The 25,176-nt window shown below is 48.1% G+C and overlaps 1 protein-coding gene across 1 annotated transcript in view; it reads right to left on the reverse strand.

Annotated features, from left to right (window-relative positions):
- Positions 1-25,176, reverse strand: part of rgs11 (regulator of G protein signaling 11) — a 247,511-nt gene that overhangs the window by 71,434 nt on the left and 150,901 nt on the right. The window contains exon 10 of the mRNA XM_070856713.1: positions 5,538-5,561. Within this exon, the coding sequence (XP_070712814.1) occupies positions 5,538-5,561 (24 nt within the window). The remainder of the gene's footprint in view (positions 1-5,537; positions 5,562-25,176) is intronic.

The following is a 25,176-nucleotide window of genomic DNA, read 5'->3' on the forward strand; positions in this document are numbered from 1 at the left end:
ACATCAAAGTCACAGTGATTTCCCCGTTCAGACTGCTGGTTAAAATTGCAATGGGCCCTGGATGTTGTGTATCTGTAAAGCATGCCCTCTCATGTTCCGCCACCAGGAAGTGCATTCCCTGAAGTCCCCCTACGGCCTGTTACTCACTCTGGAGTGTCTTAATAAAGACTGAGGTCACTGTTACTTTAACCTTCCTGTGTGCAGTCTCATCTGTGTTAGGAACACAATAACTGGCGACGAGTATACGAATCCAACGCAAAGATGCAGCAAACTGTGGGCATCCTGGAGAAGTTCTCAGAGGGTGAGGACTGGGAAGCCTATGGCGAACGGCTAAACCAGTACTTTGTAGCCAACGAGCTGGACGGAGAAGGAAGCGCTGCAAAAAGGAGAGCGGTCCTCCTCATGGCCTGTGGGGCACCGACCTACAGCCTCATGAAGAATCTTCTGGCTCCAGTGAAACCCACAGATAAGTCGTATGAGGAGCTGTGTACACTGGTTCAGGAGCATCTTAATCCGAGGGAGAGCGTGCTGATGGCGAGGTATCGGTTCTACACGTGCTAGCGGTCTGAAGGTCAGGAAGTGGCGACCTACATCGCCGAGCTAAGGCGACTTGCAGGGCAATGTGAGTTTGATGGCTACCTGGAGCAATTGCTCAGAGACTTTTTTGTACTGGGCATTGGCCACAAGACCATCCTACAAAAACTTTTGACTGTAGAGACACCGACCCTCAGTAAGGCCATTGCGATAGCATAGGCGTTTATATCCATCAGTGATAACACCAAACAAATCTCTCAGCACACAAGAGCTAGCAATGTTCATAAATTAACTGGAACTGAGTTTGAAAGCAGAAATGTACAGGGTAGAAACCACGAGTTTGCAACTGCCAGCAGGCCTCAGGTGACCTAGATGACTCAGAGTCCGCAACAAAGGATGAATGCAAGGCAATTCACACCTTGTTGGCATTGTGGAGGATTCCATTCAGCCTATTCATGCCGCTTCAAAGGGTATGTTTGCAAGAGCTGTGGAACAATGGGGCATCTCCAACAAGCTTGCAGCTCACAAAACCTGCTAACCACCACATGGCAGAGGAAGATCGGTCCATAGTGGATCAAAGCAATTTCGAGCCTCAGAGAGAGGAGGCAGATGCTGAAGTACACGGGGTGCATACATTTGACGAAATGTCCACCTATAATGCTAAATGCAAAATTGAATGGCTTACCCGTAGCCATGGAACTGGACACTGGTGCTAGCCAATCCATCATGAGTAAAAAGATGTTTGAGAGACTGTGGTGCAACAAGGCATTTAGACCAGCCCTGAGCCCCATCCACACGAAACTGAGAACGTACACCAAAGAGCTTATCACTTTCCTGGGCAGCGCCATGGTCAAGGTCACCTACGAGGGCACAGTGCACGAACTGCCACTCTGGATTGTCCCAGGCAATGGCCCCATACTGATTGGAAGAAGCTGGCTGGGCAAAATCCGCTGGAACTGGGATGACATCCGAGGGCTATCACATGTCGATGAGGCCTCATGTACCCAGGTTCTGAACAAATTTCCTTCCCTTTTTGAGCCTGGCATTGGAAACTTTTCTGGGGCAAAGGTGCGGATCCACTTGGTCCCAGAGGCACGACCCATTCACCACAAGGCACGAGCGGTACCTCACATGAGGAGGGAGAGAGTGGAAATCGAGTTGGACAGGCTGCAACGTGAGGGCATCATCTCCCCAGTGGAATTCAGTGAGTGGGCCAGCCCGATTGTTCCAATATTCAAAAGTGATGGCACGGTCAGGATATGCGGCGATTCTAAAGTAACTATTAATCGTTTCTCGCTGTAGGATCAATACCCGCTACCTAAGGCAGACGACGTATTTGCGACGCTGGCAGGAGGCAAGACATTCACCAAGCTTGACCTGATTTTGACCTACATGACGCAGAAGCTGGAGAAGTCTTCGAAGGGCCTCACCTGCATCAACATGCTCAAGGGACTGTTCATCTACAACAGGTGCCCGTTTGGAATTCGGTCGGCTGCAGCGATCTTCCAGAGAAACACGGAGAGCCTACTCAAGTTGCTACCATGCACGGTGGTTTTTCAGAAAAACATATTGGTCACGGGTCGGGACACTGTCGAGCACCTACAAAACCTGGAGGAGGTCCTCCAGCAACTAGATCGTGTAGGGCTGCGGCTGAAGAGGTTGAAATGCGTCTTCATGGCAACAGAAGTGGAGTTTTTGGGGAGAAAGATCGCGGCGGACGGCATTCGGCCCACAGACGCCAAGACAGAGGCTATCAGGAACACGCCCAGGCCACAGAACGTTACGGAGCTGCGGTCGTTCCTGGAACTCCTCAACTATTTTGGTAACTTCCTACTGGGGTTAAGCACCCTCTTAGAACCCCTACATGTGTTATTGCATAAAGGTGAGATCTGGGTATGGGGAAAAAAAACAAATAATTACTTTTGAGAAAGCCAGAAACATTTCATGCTCCAACAAGCTGCTTGTATTGTATAACCCGTGTAAAAGACTTGTGCTAGCATGTGATGCGTCGTTGTGCGGAGTCGGGTGTGTATTACCAGCTAACGTTGCGGGGCAGTTGCAGCCTGTCGCCTATGCCTCCAGGAGCTTGTCTAAGGCCGAGAGGGCCTACAGCAAGAGGCATTAGCGTGTGTGTTCGGGGTAAAGAAAATGCATCAGTACCTGTTTGGCCTGCAATTTGAGCTGGAAACCGATCACAAGCCCCTCATATCCCTGTTCACTGAAAACAAGGGGATAAATACTAATGCCTGAGCCTGCATACAAAGGTGGGCACTCGCACTATCAGCATATAACTATATCATCCGCCACAGGCCAGGCACCGAGAACTGTGTGGATGCTCTCAGTCAGCTACCATTGCTCACCACGGGGGTGGAAATGGCGCAGCCTGCAAACTTGTTGATGGTGGCGCAGCCCGCAGACTTGTTGATGGTCATGGAAGCGTTTGAAAATGATAAATCACCTGTCACGGCCCACCAGATTAGGACTTGGACTAGCCAAGATCCTCTGCTGTCCCTAGTAAAAAAACTGTGTACTGCATGGGAGCTGGGCCAGAATCCCGCATGAAATGCAAGAGCTAATCAAGCCGTTCCAGCGGCGAAAGGACGAGCTGTCCATTCAGGCAGACTGCCTGTTGTGGGGTAAGTGCGTAGTACTACCCAAAAAGGGCAGGGAGACGTTCATCTCGGATCTCCACAGCACACACCCGGGTATAGTAATGATGAAAGCGATAGCCAGATCCCACGTGTGGTGGCCCGGTGTCGACTCTGATGTAGAGTCCTGTGTACGGCAATGCAGCGTGTGTGCTCAGTTCAGCAACGCACCCAGAGAGGCACCACTAAGTTTGTGATCCTGGGCCTCCAGACTATGGACAAGGATCCATGTCAACTATGCGGGCCTGTTTCTTGGTAAAATGTTCCTGGTGGTGGTGGATGCTTTTTCAAAATGGATTAAACGTGAAATAATGTCGGGAAGCACCGCCACCGCCACCATTGAAAGCCTGAGGGCCATGTTTGCCACCCACGGCCTGCCTGACATACTGGTCAGTGACAACGGGCCATGTTTCACCAGTGCTGAATTTAAAGAATTCATGACCCGCAATGGGATCAAACATGTCACCTCGGCCCCGTTTAAACCAGCCTCGAATGGGCAGACAGAGCGGGCAGCACAAACAATGAAAGAGAGCCTTAAACACGTCACAGAAGGCTCACTCCAAACCCACCTGTCCTGAGTACTGCTCAGCTACTGCACGAGACCTTACTCGCTCACAGGGGTGCCCCCGGCTGAGCTACTCATGAAAAAGTCACTAGAACCAGACTCTCGCTGGTTCACCCCAACCTGCATGATCAAGTAGAGAGCAGGCGGCAGCAACAAAATATAAACGATGGTCGCGCCACCTTGTCACAGGAAATTGATCTGAATGACCCGGTGTATGTGCTAAACTATGGCTATGGTCCCAAGTGGATCGCAGGCACGGTGATAGCTAAAGAAGGGAGTAGGGTGTTTGTAGTCAAACTAGACAATGGACAAATTTGCAGAAAGCACCTGGACCAAACAAGGCTGCAGTTCACAGACTGCCCTGAACAACCCACAGCAGACACCACCTTTTTCGAGCCCACAACACACACCCAAAGGATCAACGACACCACCCCGGACCAGGAAATCGAACCCATCATGCCCAACAGCCCAGCAAGGCCAGGCTCACCCAGCAGCCCTGCAGGGCCAACAACACGCCAGCCCAGCGAGGGCACAGCCAACACACCAGAACAGACATTTGTACCGAGGCGGTCCACCAGGGAAAGAAAGGCTCCCGACCGCCTCACCTTGTAAATAGTTTTCACTTTGACTTTGGTGGGGGGAGTGATGTGCATCTGTAAAGCATGCACTCCCATGTTCTGCCACCAGGGAGTGCATCCTCTGAAGTCCCAAAGGATCCCAGCATCCCTTGGGAGCACTGTATATAAGCCGGCCCCCAAGGCCTGTTCCTCACTCTGGAGTGGCTTAATAAAGACTGAGGTGACTGTTACTTTAACCTCCCTGTGTGCAGTCTCATTTGTGTTCGGAACACAATACTGATGTCATTATCAGAGCCCGATCTACATACTTAAAGACGGACCCCGCCGATTTCAGCTGGATGTCCTTGCCACCTGCTCAGAAGAGCAGGTTAAATTTGAAGACTGTGGGAAGGGAGCGGGGAATTGGCGGGTAAGTCTCCCAGGCAATTTTAACCCCCCTCCCACACCTTTCCCTATCCGGTTTCAGACAGGCACGGGCAAAACTACCCCTTTTACGACACTGAAACATTATGAGGAAACCATGCGTCAGCAGGTCAAGATTCTAGAATGTGAAAAGCCGATGCCAAAAGCCGACACACTATAACCACAGGGTTCCTGTTGTTGGTCGCACTGTAAGGTGAGTTACCCAGGTCTGCTTGCCATTTTGTTTTTTCACCCAAATTTAGATTTGCTTTACCATTTTTTTTGTGCATTATAATTTGATTTGGGGGTTTTTCACCTGATCTTCAGGGCACTTGGTAACCTCCTACCCATTTGCAGGCACCCAATTCTAATTTTGGGCCTACTCACTCCCCATCCACCCTGTTTCCTTTCCTTGTTAGTGATGAGCCTAATGCTGGGGCCTACGACCAGATCTGTGGTGTTTCTGCCTGCCGGACACTCATCAGAAGGCGGTACGATAAAATCTGCCAAGAGGTGACCATATCCTTAAAGTGACTATACTATAAAAATGTTTTAACTCTACGGGGTAAAAGCTCGAATGTACCAATCTTTGGCATGAATACAACTTTAATGGATACACAATCAGGGAGCCAATATTTCTCATTTTGCATTATTGTATTCCAACAATGAATGAAGAAGAATTTATGTTGAGTTGCACTTTTTTAGTTCAATCGATGACACTAAATTACTGGACTAGTACTATTGCTGTCTGCATTAAATAACCCGACACAGACATTCGGAAAAAATAGTTCAATTCATTTATGCTCTTACCTCTCTTTTGTAGAATGCACTATTCTTTCTGTAAAAGAAAACAATACAAAACAGTTTATTGCTATCAACAACAATCCAATTAATTCTACTACACAATTATTAGTTGATTTGATGGAATTAAGATGCACTTATGTTCTCTTTCTAAGTATTAGCTCAAAATATCTCCATGCCCTTGATCAACAGGCTGGTGCGTTCTGCTTTTGTGATCACCAGCCTGCAATATTCCAACCACGAAAGTGACTGGGGGGGAACATTGCAGCCGAGTGCACAGAAAGGGAAACCCTGGCCTTCTTTTTGTCATCTTGATTTAAAAAAAAATCTACTACTATCTACACAAACATCAGTCAAACTCTTTCAAGTTTATCATGATTCTAGTGGGTGATTTGGGGTTGCCAATGAGCTGGTGTCATTTTTGGAACTACGCACCCCGTATAAGTGAGTCCTAGATGTTTCTGTCATGGGGAGACCCTAAACAGAGACACCAAATGGATTTTCCGCTTGTTGCTGCCTCTGTTTTTGCCCCAGAGGGATGGCATTGACTGCGGTAAGCACTTCCGGGCGAGGTACCCAGCTTCCAGTGTCCCGCCGGGGTTTTTGGGGCAGGTTTCGGCGGGGGCGTGGAGCATTACCTCAGGGAAGAGGTGAGCCGGTGTGCAAGGCCCCTGGTTGTGACACCGGCTCAATTTTTGGCTCCAGCCCGATCCGTACCGCCCTGCTGGGACCGCCTGTGAAAGCTGGCGGTCTGAGCTGTAGTGGCTGCAGTGAGGTAAGTAATGTCGACCTCAGGTAAGTGTGTCTGTTTTTTTTTTGCGATTTATTTTGTGGTGGCGTGAGTTACTTATTGGGAATGCTTTTGGTGTTTTTTTTCTCCCCAGGCCTCTCTTAGAGCGCTCTGAGGCCGGCTGTTTAAAATGGATGTTCGCACGCTCTGCCGGCCTAGCACCCTCAGAGAGGTGTGCAACGCTTCCCTTAGCGCTCCGCCCCACACTCAGGGCCCAGCTGCTGAATATTGCTGACTGAGGCGCAAACTGTTCCCGGGCGCTATCAGGACCGCCCCCCGCTGCCATTACTGCCCCGAAATGAGCAAAGCTGAAAATGCAGCCCACTATCCTAGAAGAAGGAGAAATCTCGAAGACAACTCAACCTAGTCTACCTTTGTACCTAGTGTTTTGCAGCAGAGAGGGATCAATAGACATTTGGGAGCTTTCCCTCAGAGCTGAGAACCTTAGGGTAGGGAGATTTGGATGCATCACATGTAAAATGCTTACATTTGAATTTTAAAACATTGTTACTGTCTGGAGTTATTAATTTCCATCAATCAAAAAATAGGTGACAGCTGTCGTATGCTAGATTTCTGATGCTAGAATGCAGGTGATATGTCTTTACCTGACAATCGTGCTTCTTTACAAAGTCCTTGCAGTTCAGTAATTTATCCCTAAAAGCGACTTACAGGATCTTTATGTAAGAATTCAGCAATTTGTTGGTCATTTTCTGGCAGGATGCAAAAACTACACTTTCATAGAACGCCAAAAATATTGCAAATTGGGGCCAATGTCTAAAATGTGGTATTTCTAGTTCTGTGCAACTGTCTCAATTTTTCGCTCATACTGGCATAAGATCAACAAAACATACAATATATCTAGCCTTTTGTCTATGACTACTTTATTTTATTATAAAATAGATGTCCCACTGCTATGAAACCCGATTTGATTTAGTGGTCACTACACATTAACAATACAAGCGTTTTTAACACTGCAGTAATACTTACTTGACAGGAAAAGATGCAAAAGAATAAAAATCAGAGATTAGTTACAATCAGCAGAGTTTCATGTATTTCTAAACTTTTTTACAGATTGCACAGACTATTCTATTACAGACAAGGGGTTTGAACTTTTCTGAATGGTTATCCTTGATTGGTCTAATCATTAAGAAAATAATCTAATCTAGAATAATTTTATGGGGAAAGGGCGGGCAATGGGACTAGCTAACATGCTCTTGCAGAGAGTCAGCATGGGCTCAACGGGCCGAATGGCCTCCTACCATTCTATGATTCTATTCTAATTTAACAATTTGTTCCGGTCCTATGAAATACACAATCACCTCTCTGGGCTGATTTTCCCGTAATTACCGTCTTGTGTGCATCGGTTCATGGGACTTAACAGCATGGAAAAAAACAGGTGGCGATCTGAATGTCGAGACCCTCCTGTGCACGATTCACATTTCCAGTGGGCTTGGTGGCAGGGGTTTCATATTATAATGATGTGGAAGTGAAGTAAATAGAATTCCTGCATCATTTTTCAGTTATCACCTGGGTCAGCACCAAGTAAAAATCCTATGCATCTATAATCGGCGTCAGGGGTTATGCTATATATGGCAATACGTTAAAAAGCTCAGTGAGAAGATTCATTTGACAGTTAAGGCACTAATTATTTTCTTTTTCTTTCTGTAGGCACTTCAGCTCTCAATAAGCCTTTGTGTCGAATGGTGTAATTGAATTTGCCTCCCAACTCAATTACTGGCACCATTGGGTTTCCCAGTGGGGAATCGACCTTGTTCCTGTGTAAACCAGGCAGGTCGGGCAGCACGAGTGGTGCTCTGTGCCCACACACCTGCAGCTGCAGGCAGAGACGCCCGACCTTGCTGTGGCAGATAATTAGTGCCTGCAGTTGCTCCAATTCCAAAACAAAAAAAATGGGACAGCGGGACTGATGGCACCACGAGGATTCATGAATGTTCATGTGACTGTAATGTTGGAACATTTGTCAGAAGCACTCCAATCACAGTATGGCATGCTTTCAGTGACACTGTAAGAAGGGGTGTTAAGTTGATCATTCCACAGCAAAGCATGGTTGACCACACCTGCCAAGGTGTCACCATATTTGCAAGCCTTTTTGCACTTGCTTGGGAAACATAGAAACATAGAAAATAGGTGCAGGAGTAGGCCATTCGGCCCTTCAAGCCTGCACCACCATTCAGTAAGATCATGGCTGATCATGCAACTTTAGTACCCCATTCCTGCTTTCTCTCCATACCCCTTGATCCCTTTAGCCGTAAGGGTCACATCTAACTCCCTTTTGAATATATCTAACGAACTGGCCTCAACAACTTTCTGTGGTAGAGAATTACACAGGTTCACAATTCTCTGAGTGAAGAAGTTTCTCCTCATCTCGGTCCTAAATGGCTTACCCCTTATCCTTAGACTGTGACCCCTGGTTCTGGACTTCCCCAATATCGGGAACATTCTTCCTGCATCTAACCTGTCCAATCCCGTCAGAACTATCTTCACAGAATTGGGCCAGCAGAAATTCAAGTGCAGAGCATCTTTTGATAACTGCTGCACCTTGCAATAAAGGTGCAGCAGTTATCATGGGTGACTTTAATATGCATATAGATTGGGCTAACCAAACTGGAAGCAATACGGTGGAGGAGAATTTCCTGGAGTGCATAAGGGATGGTTTTCTAGACCAATATGTCGAGGAACCAACTAGGGGGGGGGGGAGGCCATCTTAGACTGGGTGTTGTGTAATGAGAGAGGATTAATTAGCAATCTCGTTATGCAAGGCCCCTTGGGGAAGAGTGACCATAATATGGTGGAATTCTACATTAGGATGGAGAATGAAACAGTTAATTCAGAGACCATGGTCCAGAACTTAAAGAAAGGTAACTTTCAAGGTATGAGGCGTGAATTGGCTAGGATAGATTGGAGAATGATACTTAAGGGGTTGACAGTGGATGGGCAATGGCAGGCATTTAGAGACCGCATGGATGAACTACAACAATTGTACATCCCTGTCTGGCGTAGAAATAAAAAAGGGAAGATGGCTCAACCGTGGCTATCAAGGGAAATCAGGGATAGTATTAAAGCCAAGGAAGTGGCATACAAATTGGCCAGAAATAGCAGCGAACCCGGGGACCAGGAGAACTTTAGAACTCAGCAAAGGAGGACAAAGGGTTTGATTAGGGCAGGGAAAATAGAGTACGAGAGGAAGCTTGCAGGGAACATTAAGGCGGACTGCAAAAGCTTCCATAGATATGTAAAGAGAAAAAGGTTAGTAAAGACACATGTAGGTCCCCGGCAGTCAGAATCAGGGGAAGTCATAATGGGGAACAAAGTAATGGCAGACCAATTGAACAAGTACTTTGGTTCGGTATTCACTAAGGAGGACTCAAACAACCTTCCGGATATAAAAGGGGTCAGAGGGTCTAGTAGGAAGGAGGAACTGAGGGAAATCCTTATTAGTCAGGAAATTGTGTTGGGGAAATTGATGGGATTCAAGGCTGATAAATCCCCAGGGCCTGATGGACTGCCTCCCAGAGTACTTAAGGAGATGGCCTTGGAAATAGTGGATGCATTGACAGTCATTTTCCAACATTCCATAGACTCTGGATCAGTTCCTATGGAGTGGAGGGTAGCCAATGTAACCCCACTTTTTAAAAAAGGAGGGAGAGAAAACACGGAATTATAGACCGGTCAGCCTGACATCCGTAGTGGGGAAAATGATGGAATCAATTATTAAGAATGTCATAGCAGCGCATTTGGAAAGAGGTGACATGATGGGTCCAAGTCAGCATGGATTTGTGAAAGGGAAATCATGCTTGACAAATCTTTTGGAATTTTTTGAGGATGTTTCCAGTAGAGTGGACAAGGGAGAACCAGTTGATGTGGTGTATTTGGACTTTCAGAAGACTTTCGACAAGGTCCCACACAAGAGATTAATGTGCAAAGTTAAAGCACATGGGATTGGGGGTAGTGTGCTGACGTGGATTGAGAACTGGTTGGCAGACAGGAAGCAAAGAGTAGGAGTAAATGGGTACTTTTCAGAATGGCAGGCAGTGACTAGTGGGATACCGCAAGGTTCTGTGCTGGGGCCCCAGCTGTTTACATTGTACATTAATGATTTGGACGAGGGGATTAAATGTAGTAAATCCAAATTTGCGGATGACTAAGTTGGGTGGCAGTGTGAGCTGCGAGGAGGATGCTATGAGGCTGCAGAGTGACTTGGATAGATTAGGTGAGTGGGCAAATGCATGGCAGATGAAGTATAATGTGGATAAATGTGAGGTTATCCACTTTGGTGGTAAAAAGAGAGAGACAGACTATTATCTGAATGGTGACATTAGGAAAAGAGGAGGTGCAACGAGATCTGGGTGTCATGGTACATCAGTCATTGAAGATTGGTATGCAGGTACAGCAGGCGGTTAAGAAAGCAAATGGCATGTTGGCCTTCATAGCGAGGGGATTTGAGTACAGGGGCAGGGAGGTGTTACTTGTTACAGGGCCTTGATGAGGCCACACCTGGAGTATTGTGTACAGTTTTGGTCTCCTAACTTGAGGAAGGACATTCTTGCTATTGAGGGAGTGCAGCGAAGGTTCACCAGACTGATTCCCGGGATGGCGGGACTGACATATCAAGAAAGACTGGATCAACTGGGCTTGTATTCACTGGAGTTCAGAAGAATGAGAGGGGATCTCATAGAAACATTTACAATTCTGATGGGTTTAGACAGGTTAGATGCAGGAAGAATGTCCCCAATGTTGGGGAAGTCCAGAACCAGGGGTCACAGTCTAAGGATAAGGGGTAAGCCATTTAGGACTGAGATGAGGAGAAACTTCTTCACCCAGAGAGTGGTGAACCTGTGGAATTCTCTACCACAGAAAGTTATTGAGGCCAATTCACTAAATATATTCAAAAAGGAGTTAGATGAAGTCCTTACTACTAGGGGGATCAAGGGGTATGGCGAGAAAGCAGGAATGGGGTACTGAAGTTGCATGTTCAGCCATGAACTCATTGAATGGCGGTGCAGGCTCGAAGGGCCGAATGGCCTACTTCTGCATCTATTTTCTATGTTTCTATGATAGGATACCTTCAGCATTAAGGCTGGCACAACCAGCGACATTACTGACCAACTGCAGACTCAAACCTGTCTCCGTCTCCTTCTAGGCATATCACAATCATACCACAATGTGGATATATGGGGATGGTGCCACGGAATGTGATACGGAGCAACTCTCCTCACGACCATCTCATCTACTTCAGTCATTTCCTCCACTTCAGCAGTCATCAAACAGGGATCCAGACTGCTCTGTGACTTGCCTGCAGACGTATGCCTGCACATTTACTCTCCTTTCCCTTCATTTTTGACACGCACTTCTTAACCCTCTCGGCCTTCACCCGTGGCAAGGTTTGCCAATGGACTGAGATGCTCTTGCATCTTTACAAAGACTGAATGAATTTCTGTCCCACTAGACAGACATGCCCCTGTAATTGTCCACCTCCCTTTAAATTTCACTTCCACGCAATTTACTGCTCCCACCACCCAGCTCGAACTATTAATAATGTTATGCAATAGGCTGACCCAAGAAATGCTTACAGTTCTGATGAGATTTGCAGCATTATTTAACCATATACCTGTACGTGAACATTGACCCACATGATTGTCCACAGGTCCTCAGGGAACTTATTGAAAAATATAATTAAAACCAAAATCATTATCTTAATTAAACCCTAAACCGTTATATGCATAAAGATAATGTATATTCTGTGGGAAGTTATGCAACACAGCTCCTGACTCCAAGCTGTTCACAGCAGTTCGAAACAGAATGTACTGCCGGAAGTAAAGTACTGCTGCTTGAAAAGAATGAAATGATAAGAAGCTTGATTTCCCCTTAGCACAGCGGAACATATGGTGTACTTGGCAAAGGCTTGCTTGTAACTTAGCTGCTTAACTTTTATAAAGTAAAATCTAGACTTTGATTACTGCTAACTTAATACATAGAACCTTCCATCAATATTCAATTTCTAGTACAAATTAATTTTTAATCATGTTTATTTATACTGTAAAGTTTCAAAATTAATGTTTCCTTTTCCTGATAGAAACCATGAATTGCTTGAGAGGGTTTATTCTGTTTAAAATCTGCTTGCTTTAAATTACTTTTTTTAAAGCAGACTGTAGGAAGGCCACTCACAAAAAGACTCCTATGTTTAGCCATCAGAACGTTAAAAAAAAAACTTTCAAATAAAAAATATAATATTTTGTTTCCTAACGTACTCTAATAGTTGTAAGTATTAATCTAGTTTTAAAAAAAAGGTACAGGTACGACGTCCCAAATCCCGAATTCCGAAAACCAGAATTGTCCGAAAGTCGGACATTTTTGAGGCAGCCAAGATGGTGACATCGGGGCGGCGAGAATCGGAGGGAATTGGTGGGTGGCAAGGAGCGCCAACAGCGGGATCCAGCATCCGGCAAAACCCAAAAACAGGCAGGGATTCAGCCCCGAGGTTGCACCTGTACTAATAAACTTCGCAAAATAATTAAGAGGCATTTTCAATAATATAAAACATTCAAGCCTAGAAATTCGGTAGCCCCTGAAAACAGGCATGGGGATCGCAATGCGATTACAACCTGTGCCCATTTGGAGGGCTGCAGGCAGCACGTAAAATTCATGCTGCCTGCTGGTATACATGATTATAGTGTTCAGCCAAGTGCTGAACGTGTGCTGAGTGGCTGAATGCTCAACAGGAGGCGAAATTTCAGGCGAGGCTAGTTCCAATTAAAGCTAGCCTGCACTACTTAAAGGCAGTCTGCACTTTTTAAAGCGGAGGTGCCAGAAAAACAAGATTGAGTAATGGCTGAACAGGCCAGAGAAAGGGCTCCGAGATTCTCCGATGCAGCACTGAAGGCATTGGTCCAGGAGGTCAACTCCAATCTCTTCCCACAGGTGACTAGGAGGCCTTCCAGGCAACAGACGAGACTGCAGTGGGAGCCAGTGTGGTCAATGCCAGCAATTTAGACTTGAGGACTTTGAACTTCGTGCAGGAAGAAGTTTAATGACATCACACGTTTAGTCAAGGTCGGTGAATTCATCTTCAAATGCCATATCCCACCATCTGCACAATGAGCCTCACACACTGCTCAATGCCCCACAACCCCATCACTCACCTAACAATAATTTCTACCAAACACAATTCATACCTCACATTCATAGCTTCACCTCACCCTCACACACTTACCACTGCTGCAAGACTCACACCCACGTCTCACAGCTTGAACACGCTGTCAGCTATTCAACCATGACAGTCACATCACCCAAACACAGAGAGCCACTCTCACTGACACACTTCCCTCCTTCTTGCAGGAAAAGGTGGCGCATAATCGCAGGCAGCAAGGCTTAACCGGCGGCGGACAGGCTCGCCTGCATCAACTCAAGCCCTTGGAGGAGACAGTGCTGGCCATTCTTGGCAGAGGGGTGTGGCTGATCTTGTGGCCAGCGGTGGGGCAGAAGGAATTCAAGATGCTGGTATCCTCATATCTAAACCTCCTTCTCACATCCCACTTCCCCCTCATTCCACAATCTCTTCTGACTTGCAAGCTGCAGATGGTGTAAGTATGCCCCTCATGTTTTGCCCCCTCCCCTCTCCACAACTCTACCTTTGTGCCTTTCTCATTTCAAACACCCAGGAATTGCAGCCTGCCCAGCCAGTAATTGAGGGACAAGAGAGGAGAGGAGAGTCCAGAAGAAGCTGAAGAAACACCTCACTCTATATCATGCTCCCAACCACCAGCTCAGATACTGACGCTCCACGTACTTTAGATAATAGGTTGGATGCAGGATCTGCACACGTTGAGACACCGGGCACGAGTGGCCTGCAGCCAGGGCAGGGGGAAAGGGTAGCTCAGGTGCCAGCTCCCCAGAGGCCGAGGTCGCACACACTAGTTCTGCTGCAGAGGACTCCGATGAAGACTTCGATGGGGCGGCCTACAGAAGAACACTGATGGGTATGCACAATGAAATGTTTGGTGCATTGGCAGGCCTGCCAGAAAACCTAAATGCAATGTCAAAGAGCTTAGAGGAGTCCAGCACCAACTTTGCACAGGGCTTTGCGCAGAACTGGGCAGATCTATTAATGCACTTGTGGACCCAACCATGATGCAGCATCTGATGACCGAAGTCTCAGCTTCCATTGCAGCACAAGCACAAGCCACCTAACGTCAGAGTGCTGCAGCAGAAGCTCAGACTGAAGTAACTGAAGCACAGATTGCTGCCATCATGGCTGGGATCACCAGTGTGGAAAGGGGCTTGCAGGGTGTCACAGCAGTCCATCAGTCTGTACTCCAGCAGATTATTAGGATTGCTGAGGTATTGCTGCGGAGTGGCAACGGATCCCTGGGGGCCTTTCCCTGCTGTGCTCTCAGGATGACAGCATTCTTCCTCCCACCACTGCCACTCCGCCAGTGCCCTTGCTGTAGCCTGTCAGCCAGGCAGCCCAGCCTGCTGGCGCCCATGCCGATGTGGTGCAGTCCAATGCCGGGCCTACTAGGCCCAGAGCTACTCGAGGTTGTCCTGCAAGGCCATCTGCAGTCTCCCCCACTGACAGTCAGCAGCCTTCATCAACTGTGCTGCAGTCACTGGGGTAGCACTGTGTAGGAGTACGAGGGTAGGCAAAGGCACACGCAAGACAGTCACTAAGGGAATACACGGGGTGATTCGTATACATCTTTGATGTAATATTGGATGGATAAATGTTTAAAGTTGGATTGGAAAGTTTGCTTTGTGGTGGCTTTTATTTCAGCATGATGACGGTGTGATGGTCAGTAAGAGAGGGAAGGTAAGGTGTGGGACTAATGTTAAAAGGGGAATTGGGATTGCATTCACTGGTACCGCAGGTGGATGGTTCGATCCAGGATATCCCAGCCATAAATGGGCTGTATGCGTTTCCATCTTCCTTCCACTTCCACCTCTTCTGCCTCCTCCTCCTCCTGAGCTGGTGGCCAATTCCCTGGTGGCAATGGCTGTGCCCTCATGATGGCCAGGTTGTGGAGGATACAGCAGACCATGATGAATTGGGACACAGGCTCCAGTGAGTACTGTAGGGCTCCTCCAAAGCGGTTTGTGTAGCAGCATGGCTCTCATTGTGTGCATACTATCCACGTGTGCTTGGGTTGCAGAGTCATGAGCCAGATGGTCAGCGGATAGCCCTTGTCGCCCAGCAGCCATGCACTGGTTTATTAGGGTGGCTCAAAACCTGAGGGAACAACGGACTGGCGCCATATAAAAGCATCGTGACTGCTGCCAGGATATGGGGCATTCAGCATCATGATATGCTGAGCATGGTCGCACACCAAATGCACATTCAGCGAGTGGTAACCTTTGCGGTAGCTATACAACTCAGCATTTATATACTGTGCCCGCAAAACCACGTGCGTGCAGCTGATGGCACCCTGTCCCATGGGGAAGTCCTGGCAGTCACGTGAATGGTTTGTCTGCTTCTCCCTGGTCAGAGATAAGACAATGAAGTCCCCTCTCCTGGCTTAGAGCTTTTGTCACCTCTCTTATGCAGCAGTGGATGGCGAACTGAGCGATGTTACTGATGTTGCCAACTCCAGCCTGGAAAGATCCCAATGCAAAGAAATTCAGGGCCACTGTTACTGTCACAGCTATTGGCAGCGCTGTCCTTGCCCTGGAGTGAGGCTGCAGGGCTGGTTGCAAGAGGTCTGTGAGCCTCTTCTTCGTAAAGTGCAGACACCTCAAGCACTGCTCCTGGCTCAGGCTGAAGTAAGAGAATTGCTTTCGGAAGACCCTAGGTGGGTAAGGCCTCCTGCTGAGAGTCCTCTTTTCCACCCCCCCCCCCTCCCCCGCTCCACCTTCTCCCCCTCCCTCTGTGAGCAGCTCGTCCTCTTCTTTGTTGCCTCTGCTCCATCTCCCTGTCATGCTGCAGGCCAAGGGAGATAACAACTAGAGCCCCCATGACTGGGAGCGAGTGGTCTGACCAGAACCCTTGAATTCAGAACCAAGGCCTTCACCACTTGTAGCACCGCTTCCTGTCACCTCACCAACTTTAAATAACTCCAGAGAGAGTTCTCGCTCCAGCGCCGACAATGAAAATGGCAGTGCTGGCATTTGACATCACAATCTGCCTACTTGCCATATTTCTATGCACGCTCCTAATGGCCACCCTATCGCCCTCCCCAAGATGCGTCCAGCACGGCCCGCATCAAAAGTGTGCACGTGTCGCTCGGAAGCCCAATTCGCCACCCATAGCGCCCAAACAATGGGTGGGCAAAAATGGTTGTTGAAAGTGTGTTTTGTGTATTAAATAGAAGTTGATTGAAGCAGTTTATCTTTCTCCTCCAGCACCACTCCCTGGTGTTGAACTGTAATCAATGTTCAACAGATTCAAAAATGAAATAATTTTATATTGACTTTAGGTTGCAGTTATACTGCAGATATTGTTCTTAGAATGTGACACGGGGCGGCCAGACTTGGGCTTTGCTGCCAGTTGAATCTTCCTGTGAACTTCACCATCCCAGGCGATACAAGAGGTCTGTGCAAGTGTACAGCACCGACATGGATGGAATGCAGGAACAAAGGTCAGGAATAAGATCTGGGCAGAGACGTAGGTGGCAAATGAAGGAATCTAGATACAGAAGCCAGAAGGATAGGACTTGGGCCCAACTTGCCATTTGGGTGCAGAACCGAAGTTGTGGATCAGCCGCCCATTCCAGAAACTGCCTGATTTTCGTTTTGATTGAAACGTAGGCGGTTTCTGCAGCAGGCACTGATCGGCAATGCCAGTTGTACACTTAGGTGGCAAGCTGAAAATATTCCCCATGAAGCAGGAGGGACAGAATGGGAGGACAAGAAAAGGGAAGCAGCAGCGAGAACCAGAGAGAAATATTTAAAAGCGAGCAACAAGCTGAGAAATGATATGATCAAAAGGTGAGGTTTCACTGCTTCCTCCGGCAATTCTTGGTATTTTTTTATGTAACAGATTGAGTTACGGTTGTCTATTATAATGGTTAAAGAGAAGTTTTTGCGGGGTGAAATTTGGTGGTTTGCACCACCCGTTAGCGCTGGCGAGGGCCGCTAACGGGCCACTAAGCACCTAGCGACCAAGCGGCACCCTGTCCTCACCTCCCGAAAACATCAGTGGGGCGATGGGGACGGCACTAAGAGGTAACCCTGCGCACTCTAGCATTGCCCACATGGTGACGTCATCGAGCGTGCAATGCCCTCTTGGTGCGGTGGCGGAAAAATTGATTTGGATCGCCAGCTTTACCGGCAGGCGCTGTTCCCGACAGGGAAAGCAGTTGTACATCGGTGGTCCCGGGGCGGAATCGTCCGGAGAGCACGGTAAGTTGTGAATTTATTTAACTTCTATTTATTTATGGCAGCAGTGGGGAAAGTGTGGGTGTAGCTTATTGAAATTTTCACTCACATTTTTTTCCTCATCTTCAGCCGCCAGGATGCTGGCAAAAAATTGAGCAGGCCTCCGGCGCTATCGCTCCATTGGCGCCCGAGGACGAGTAGGGAACGCTTCACTTAGCGCTCCACTCTCATCTTTGGGGAAAACTGAATTTTGTAATTTGAGGCGGCACACACCGCCCGGCGATAAAGTTAGCGACCAGGCGGTGTCATCACCTCAATACGGGCAGCACCGAATTTCCACCCCTTGATGGTTTATGGTGGTTGCTTTACAATCCAGTACATTTGCCTGCATCCCCTCCATAATCATCAAAATTCATTTATGGGCCTGACAGCTGTCGGTGGAGGTTGAAGCAATGGATCACCAATCAAAGATAAACCATTGCTGCTCTTCCTACACGTGTAGCATAAACCATTATTAATTGTTAGCAAAATAAATTGGGAAGTACAAAGCCTAGCAAATGGAAGGTAGTCCAAATAAAACAAATCCTTCCAATTTCATTTTCAATTCTACAAAATTGCTCATGTGGCTAAGCTGTGTATATGGATGATTTACTTAAAAGTAGTATAGTAGTATTAGGCAGTCCCTCGTATCGAGGATGACCCGTTTCCACACCAAAAAGGGATTAGTTCACAGGTGTTTCAATGAGGGACCTGACATTCCAGGTCCCGAACTACATATTGAAGGGTGGAAGATGCCTGTGCGTGGATTCTTTTAATGTGTGGTGACCGTTGCACACCAGTCACCATATGGGCTTGACAGAGCTAGGTCTTGATCCAGTGGCAAGGGTTAACCAAGACGACTGGAGACCAAGCTCTGCTGCACGGACCTAGTGCGCACGCATGCTTCTACTATCCATAGATTGCAGTGTGGGCTGGCTCGTGCTGCCCCGGGCCCTCGCCTCTTCTGGGCCCCGAACCCTCGCCTCTTCTGGGCCCCGATCAGGATGCACCTGGACCCCGATCTCTCACTGCTCCTCCACCCCGATCAAAAATGGAGCAGTCAAGTAACAGGACGTCAATTAGTCTCCTCTTACCTTGGGGACATCAAATATCAACACACTTATTTGAAATATCAAAAAGCTGGTTCCAAAAGGTGACATGTAAATTATTAGAGATAAACAGAAGAGGTTTAGAGGATTAGAATGATTTGATTGTGGTTTAAATTGTGCAGTGGTCTGTTAAACAAATGCTTAATGTAACATGTTCAGGGTCCCCTGGAAATGTCAAAATTATTTTCAATCAGTTGATCATTTCCTCTTTTCCCCCTCTCACCGAAGAGAATTATTTCACATTTTGTATTGAAATCAAACAAAGTCGTTGAGAAGCTAGCAGAACATCCGTTTGAGAAGTATATTAAATACCAATTTATGTCCCATGGGCACAAATTTGATAACATCCTGTTTCTCTTTGTTCTTTCTGTTCCCCCCCGTTCCCCCACGGCTTTCTGTTTGTCCTTTACTCCTTTTTTCGCTTCTCTGTATTTTTCTCATTCTGATGTCTTTTTTTTTTGTGTTCGTTCCGGGCGTCGCTGCCAAGGCCAGCATTTATTGCCCATCCCTAACTGCCCTTGAGAAGGTGGTTGTGAGCCACCGTCTTGAACAGCTGCAGTCTGTGTGGTGATGCTGGGGAGGGAGTTCCAGGATTTTGACCCAGCGACGATGAAGGAACGGTGATATACTTCCAAGTCAGGCTGGTGTGTAACTTGGAGGGGAACTTGGTGGTGATGGTGTTCTCCAATGCGCCTGCTGACCTTGTTCTTCTCGGTGGCAGAGGTTGAGGGTTTGGGAGGTGCTGCCGAAGAAGCCTTGACGAGTTGCTGCAGTGCATCTTGTAGGTAGTACACACAGCAACCATGGTGCGCTTGTGGTGGAGGGAGTGAATGTTGAAGGTGGTGAATAGGGTAATAATCAAGTGGGCTGCTTTGTCCTGGATGGTGTTGAGCTTCTTGAGTGTTGTTGGAGCTGCACTCATCCAGGCATGTGGAGTGTATTCCATCACACCCCTGACTTATGCCTTGTAGATGGTGGAAAGGCTTTGGGGAGTCAGGAGGTGAGACACTTGTTGCAGAATACCCAGCCTCTGACCTGCTCTTGTTGCCACAGTATTTATGTGCTGGTCTAGTTAAATTTCTGGTCAATGGTGACCCCAGGCTGTTGATGGTGGGAGATTTGGTGATGGTAATGCCGTTGGATGTCAAGGGGAGGTGGTTAGACTCTTGCTTGTTGGAAATGGTCATTGCCTGGCACTTGTGTGGCGCGAATGTAACTCGCCACTTACCAGCCCAAGCCTGAATGTCGTCCAGGTCTTGCTACATGCGGGCATGGACTGCTTCATTATCTGAGGAGTTGCGAATGGAACTGAACACTGTGCAATCATCAGCAAACATCCCCACTTCTGACCTTATGATGGAAGGAAGGTCATTGATGAAGCAGCTGAAGGTGGTTGGGCCTAGGACACTGCTCTCATCAATTGCTCATTGATAAAATATACATTGTTTACTATGGAGGGTTGAAGCATTTGTTGTGAGCTCCTCATGGGGACACACCTTTCGAGTTCTTAGTGTGTTTAAGTGCACTACAACTCTTTTAGAGGAGACAAAATTAACCAGTTAAATCAAGTGCCCCCCCACTCTGGGGGACACTCCAACCATTTTTCCAGGCCCTTTTTTTTGTATTTTTTGTAGTTTTTTTGGGGGGCGCTAAAACACATATAAGTGCCCCCTATAAAAGGGGAGGAGGACACTAAAACCCAGCAATTAAAACAAATTAAACTTTAAAACATATAAAATCAAATTAAAATTTGGTTGCCGGGGGTGATGATGCACTCCAGTCCCTCCGGCGCCCACCTCTCGCGGAAGGCCGTGAGCGTACCGGTGGACACCGCGTGCTCCATCTCTAAGGACACCCTGGCCCGGATGTACACGCGGAAGAGAGGCAGGCAGTCGGGCTGAACGACCCCCTCGACCGCCCGCTGCCTAGACCGGCTGATGGCACCCTTGGCTGTGCCCAGGAGCAGTCCTACGAGGAGGCCCTCGGACCTACCCGCTCCCCTCCGCACAGGGTGCCCAAAGATCAGGAGTGTGGGACTGAAGTGCAGCCAGAATTTGAGGAGCAGCCCTTTTAAATAATGGAACAGGGGCTGCAACCTCGCACACTCCATAAAAACGTGGAACACGGACTCTTCCAGACCGCAGAAATTGCAGGCGGCCTGGGAGCCCCTGAACCGGCTTAAAAATTTATTGCACGGGACTGCTCCGTGCACCACCCTCCAGGCCAAGTCCCTGATAAATAATGGGAGGACTCCCGCGTAGAGTTGAGTGCACTACAACTCTTTTGGGGGGGGGGAACAAAATAGACATTAGATCAAGTGCCCCCCGATCTGGGGGACACTCCAGACACTTAACAGCCCCTTTTTCTAATAAATGTTTTTTTTTTGTGTTTTTTTTTTGGGGGGCTTTAAAACCATATATTTTACAAGTGCCCCCTATAAAAGGGGAGGGGGACACTAAGAACCCGGCAATTAAAACAAATTAAACTTTAAAACATATAAAATCAAATTAAAATTTGGTTGCCGGGGGTGACGATGCACTCCAATCCCTCCGGCGCCCACCTCTCGCGGAAGGCCGCGGGCGTACCGGTGGACACCGCGTGCTCCATCTCCAAGGACACCCTGGCCCGGATGTAGGCGCGGAAGAGAGGCAGGCAGTCGGGCTGAATGACCGCCCGCTGCCTGGACCGGCTGATGGCACCCTTAGCCGTGCCCAGGAGCAGTCCTACGAGGAGGCCCTCGGACCTACCCGCTCCCCTCCGCACAGGGTGCCCAAAGATCAGGAGTGTGGGACTGAAGTGCAACCAGAAATTGAGGAGCAGCCCCTTTAAATAACGGAACAGGGGCTGCAACCTCGCACACTCCATAAAAACGTGGAACACGGACTCTTCCAGACCGCAGAAATTGCAGGCGGCCTGGGAGCCCGTGAACCGACTTAAAAATTTATTGCACGGGACTGCTCCGTGCACCACCCTCCAGGCCAAGTCCCCGATAAATAGTGGGAGGACTCCCGCATAGAGTTGAGTGCACTACAGACCTCTGATCCTCGTGCACCTGTATGACATTTGTTTGATGTCTGATTACAAAGGAAAGAGTTTAGCTATATTAAGTCAGAGCTTGTTCCAGTCAATTTCCAGGAAGGTAACTGCACCTTGAAGATCATGGGATAGAATTTCCACAATCTCCTGACGTAACTTTGGTCATAGATCAGTGTAAACCCTGGAAATAAACTCTGCAGATACCATGTAAACAGTTGATTACCCCATTTTAGTATTGTTTCTACCTAAGGTAGGGTGCGAAACCAGGAGAACCTGGGCAAAAATTCTACATGTTGTGCGAGGACATGGGTGAATATAGTGGAGGTTGAAAGTTCAAAGGATGGAGCAGAAGTTTGATCTGGGAGGCAGTAAATGCATTGGGCTGGATTTTTGGCTTTTTGCGATTTCGCCCGTTTTCGGGCGCAAATCGTGGCGAAATCAAAATTTTAGCGCCAGAGCGCGCAACTTTCACCAAATGAAAGTTCACAACAGGCGTTAGCGCTAACTCTGGTGTTGCAGCACAGAATTTGTGCACCAAAGCCGAAAAGTTCCGGCCCCCAAAAAAAAAAAAAAAAAAAAAAAAATCGGCTGTTCTGCGCATGCGCAAATTTATTATTTTTTCTTCCCGTACTTCTGGTCCGTTGTCCGATCGCAAACGCTAATGCAGGGCATGGCCGCGCGCATACACAGTACACCCGGGCTGAATCAGCCATTTTATAATTAGATTTTGATCATGGAGGAGGATGATAGTGGACAGCTAGCCAGGCGATTTTCTCCAGAGGCTAATGAAGCTCTTGTGGGGGCTGTGGAGAGGAGTTGGCAAGAATTACACTGGAGGGGTGGATCTAGACCCCTGCCAAACATTGGCCAGGAGTGGGAAGCAGTGCTGAAAAAAGTTCAATGATCTTTGTAGGGTCGTTAGAGTACAATTTTTATTGATGCACTCCTTTTTTACTTGAATTATACATCTGACACACTATTTGTTCTCATGCTGTCGCTGTCTCTCAGCATTCTGTGGGTTGCCTTCTAAAATGCATGACACATAGGTAGGCTTAGTTTCACACCCTATTTGCCATGAATGATATTTACACATTATTAAGATTGCTTTCTGAGATCTCGTAAGATGTTTCCGCACTTTGATGTCCTCCTGATGAACCATGTGGAACTTCCAAGGCCATTAAACAGAGAACTCTATTACATTCACAGATTATGGTATAAGGGCTATCTATGAGTGCCACAAACCCAGATGGACCCTCTGGTAACCATTCCCATTTTCATCCTTGCAAGCAAAGAAGTTCCATAACCGCCATGAACAGGTGAGGACAGGCAGCGGTCTGCCTCAGAACCTGCCACTTATCAACCTTGAAGAGGGAGTGGCAGGCCTCATCGGCGTCTCAGGTCGGGCAACTGGCACTGGGGGTGCTGACCCCCGCTTGGTTACTGAGGGCAAGTCCTGCACACTCCCTGGGATGTGTTGGGGCAATGTGATGCAGTGTCTCTGGACTAGGGGTTGGGGCAATGTGATGTAGTGTCTCTGGACTAGGGTTGGGGCAATGTCATGCAGTGTCTCTGGACTAGGGTTGGGGCAATGTGATGCAGCCATGGACTAGATATAATGGAGTATCGGCAGTCCTTCAAATGAGCCTGTGCTATGTGACCTTCCTCATGTCACCCTGCCCCCTCCCCTGCTGCTAACCACTCGTCTGTTGCGTTCTACTTCCAGCTGACCAGTCACAGCCGCTGCATCCCTCAGATCAACCCTCCACATCAGGCCATCATGTGGAGGAGGAGGAGGAGAAAGAGGAAGAGTTCACAGATCAGCCGGGCGGGCAGATGCACTCTGCACTTCTTTTTCTACCGGCAAACACCTCGTCTGAGGATGATGTAACTTTCCCGGGCTTTGAGACCTCCGAGGCTCCTGGGACTAGTGGTGTGCAGCAACGCAGTTCTGGGGTTGAATCTCGTATGCCATCTCTCCGTAAGGTGAGTCGGCAAAGTCGGTCTGCTAATAGACAGGCAGACGTGGAACAGGGCATGGTGGGACTGTCCAGGGAGAGCATCCAGCTCACCCATCCGCTCCTTGATGTCCTGGGTAGGATTCCCGCGACTATCAAGAATCTCTCTGCGAGCATTGAGGTAAGGTCGCAGATTTTTGGTGTGAGCTGCGAAACCTGCGAGGCCATCACTGCCCACACGAGGCTGGTGGCCTCCAGTAGTGACACTGGAGTCCTGGAGAGTGTGGCGAGAAGCCTTTCTGAATATGGTGTATTACAGGCACCAGGCTCTGCTTCAGCTTGGGCAGGTGATGTAGTCCATAAACCCTTCCGCCATACTCTCTGTGTTCCCCAGTGTGACATCCTGACCCACACCACCTATGACTGGCGATGCCAATGAAGAAGCTCGCCAGTCAGAAGCCGGGCCTATCACGCCATGAGCCTGTCCAGTGTCTCCCCAGGTGGCATCTCCAATGTCTCTCTACCCCCAACACAGCAGTGCTCTGGCAACTTTGCTGCACGCCATCGTGGTGCCACTTTGGTACAAGCAGCAGGCAAGGGAGAGGGGTAAGAGTAAGGGAGGGGCGGGGGAAGCTGGTGGGTAAAGACAGTGGGGCAGGGGTTGCTGCATTTTGTGTGCATTCTGTTGGTTATAATGTTGTTGTTGTTTAATCACACTGCTGGATGCAGATAATTTGTTATTTTATTAAAGTTTCAAAGTTTGCAAGTTATGTTAACAAAGTTATAAAAGTTTACAATGTTTTATAAATTCTTTTGTTCACCTTAAACATCCCTGTGTAATGTCTTATTTGCAAAATAAGTGTGGGAATAGTCAACATGGTGGGAGAGTGGCCGAGCAACGGTCAAACGTGACGTTCGCTCTTCAAGCAAAGCATTCAATTATGAGCTGCTGACGTAAGGCTTTTGCAGCAGCTTCCCCTCACCCCACCTCTCCTGAGGTGGTTCTGCAATCCCCATTGGCTAATTCTGTCCTCTCATGATGGCTAAGTTATGTAGCATGCAGTACACCATAGCGAACACAGAGACCTGCTGAGGGGAGTATTGCAGGCAGCCTCCAGAGTGGTCCAGGCATCGGAAGCGGTGCTTGAGCACTCCAATTGTCTTTTCAATGATGTTGTGAGTGGCTGCATGGCTCTCATTATAGCGACGCTCGGCTTCTCTCAGGGATCCGTAGAGGGGTCATGAGCCAGGTGGCGAGGTCGTAACCTTTGTCCCCCAGCATCTAGCTCCGGCCTTGTGGTTGACGCTGGAACATGCCTGAGACAGTGCTCTCATGCAAGATGAGAGCATCATGGATGCTCCCTGGATACTGGACATTGACTCCTATGAAG

Source organism: Pristiophorus japonicus, chromosome 15 (genome assembly GCF_044704955.1).
Source record: "Pristiophorus japonicus isolate sPriJap1 chromosome 15, sPriJap1.hap1, whole genome shotgun sequence".
Lineage (NCBI taxonomy): Eukaryota > Metazoa > Chordata > Chondrichthyes > Pristiophoridae > Pristiophorus > Pristiophorus japonicus.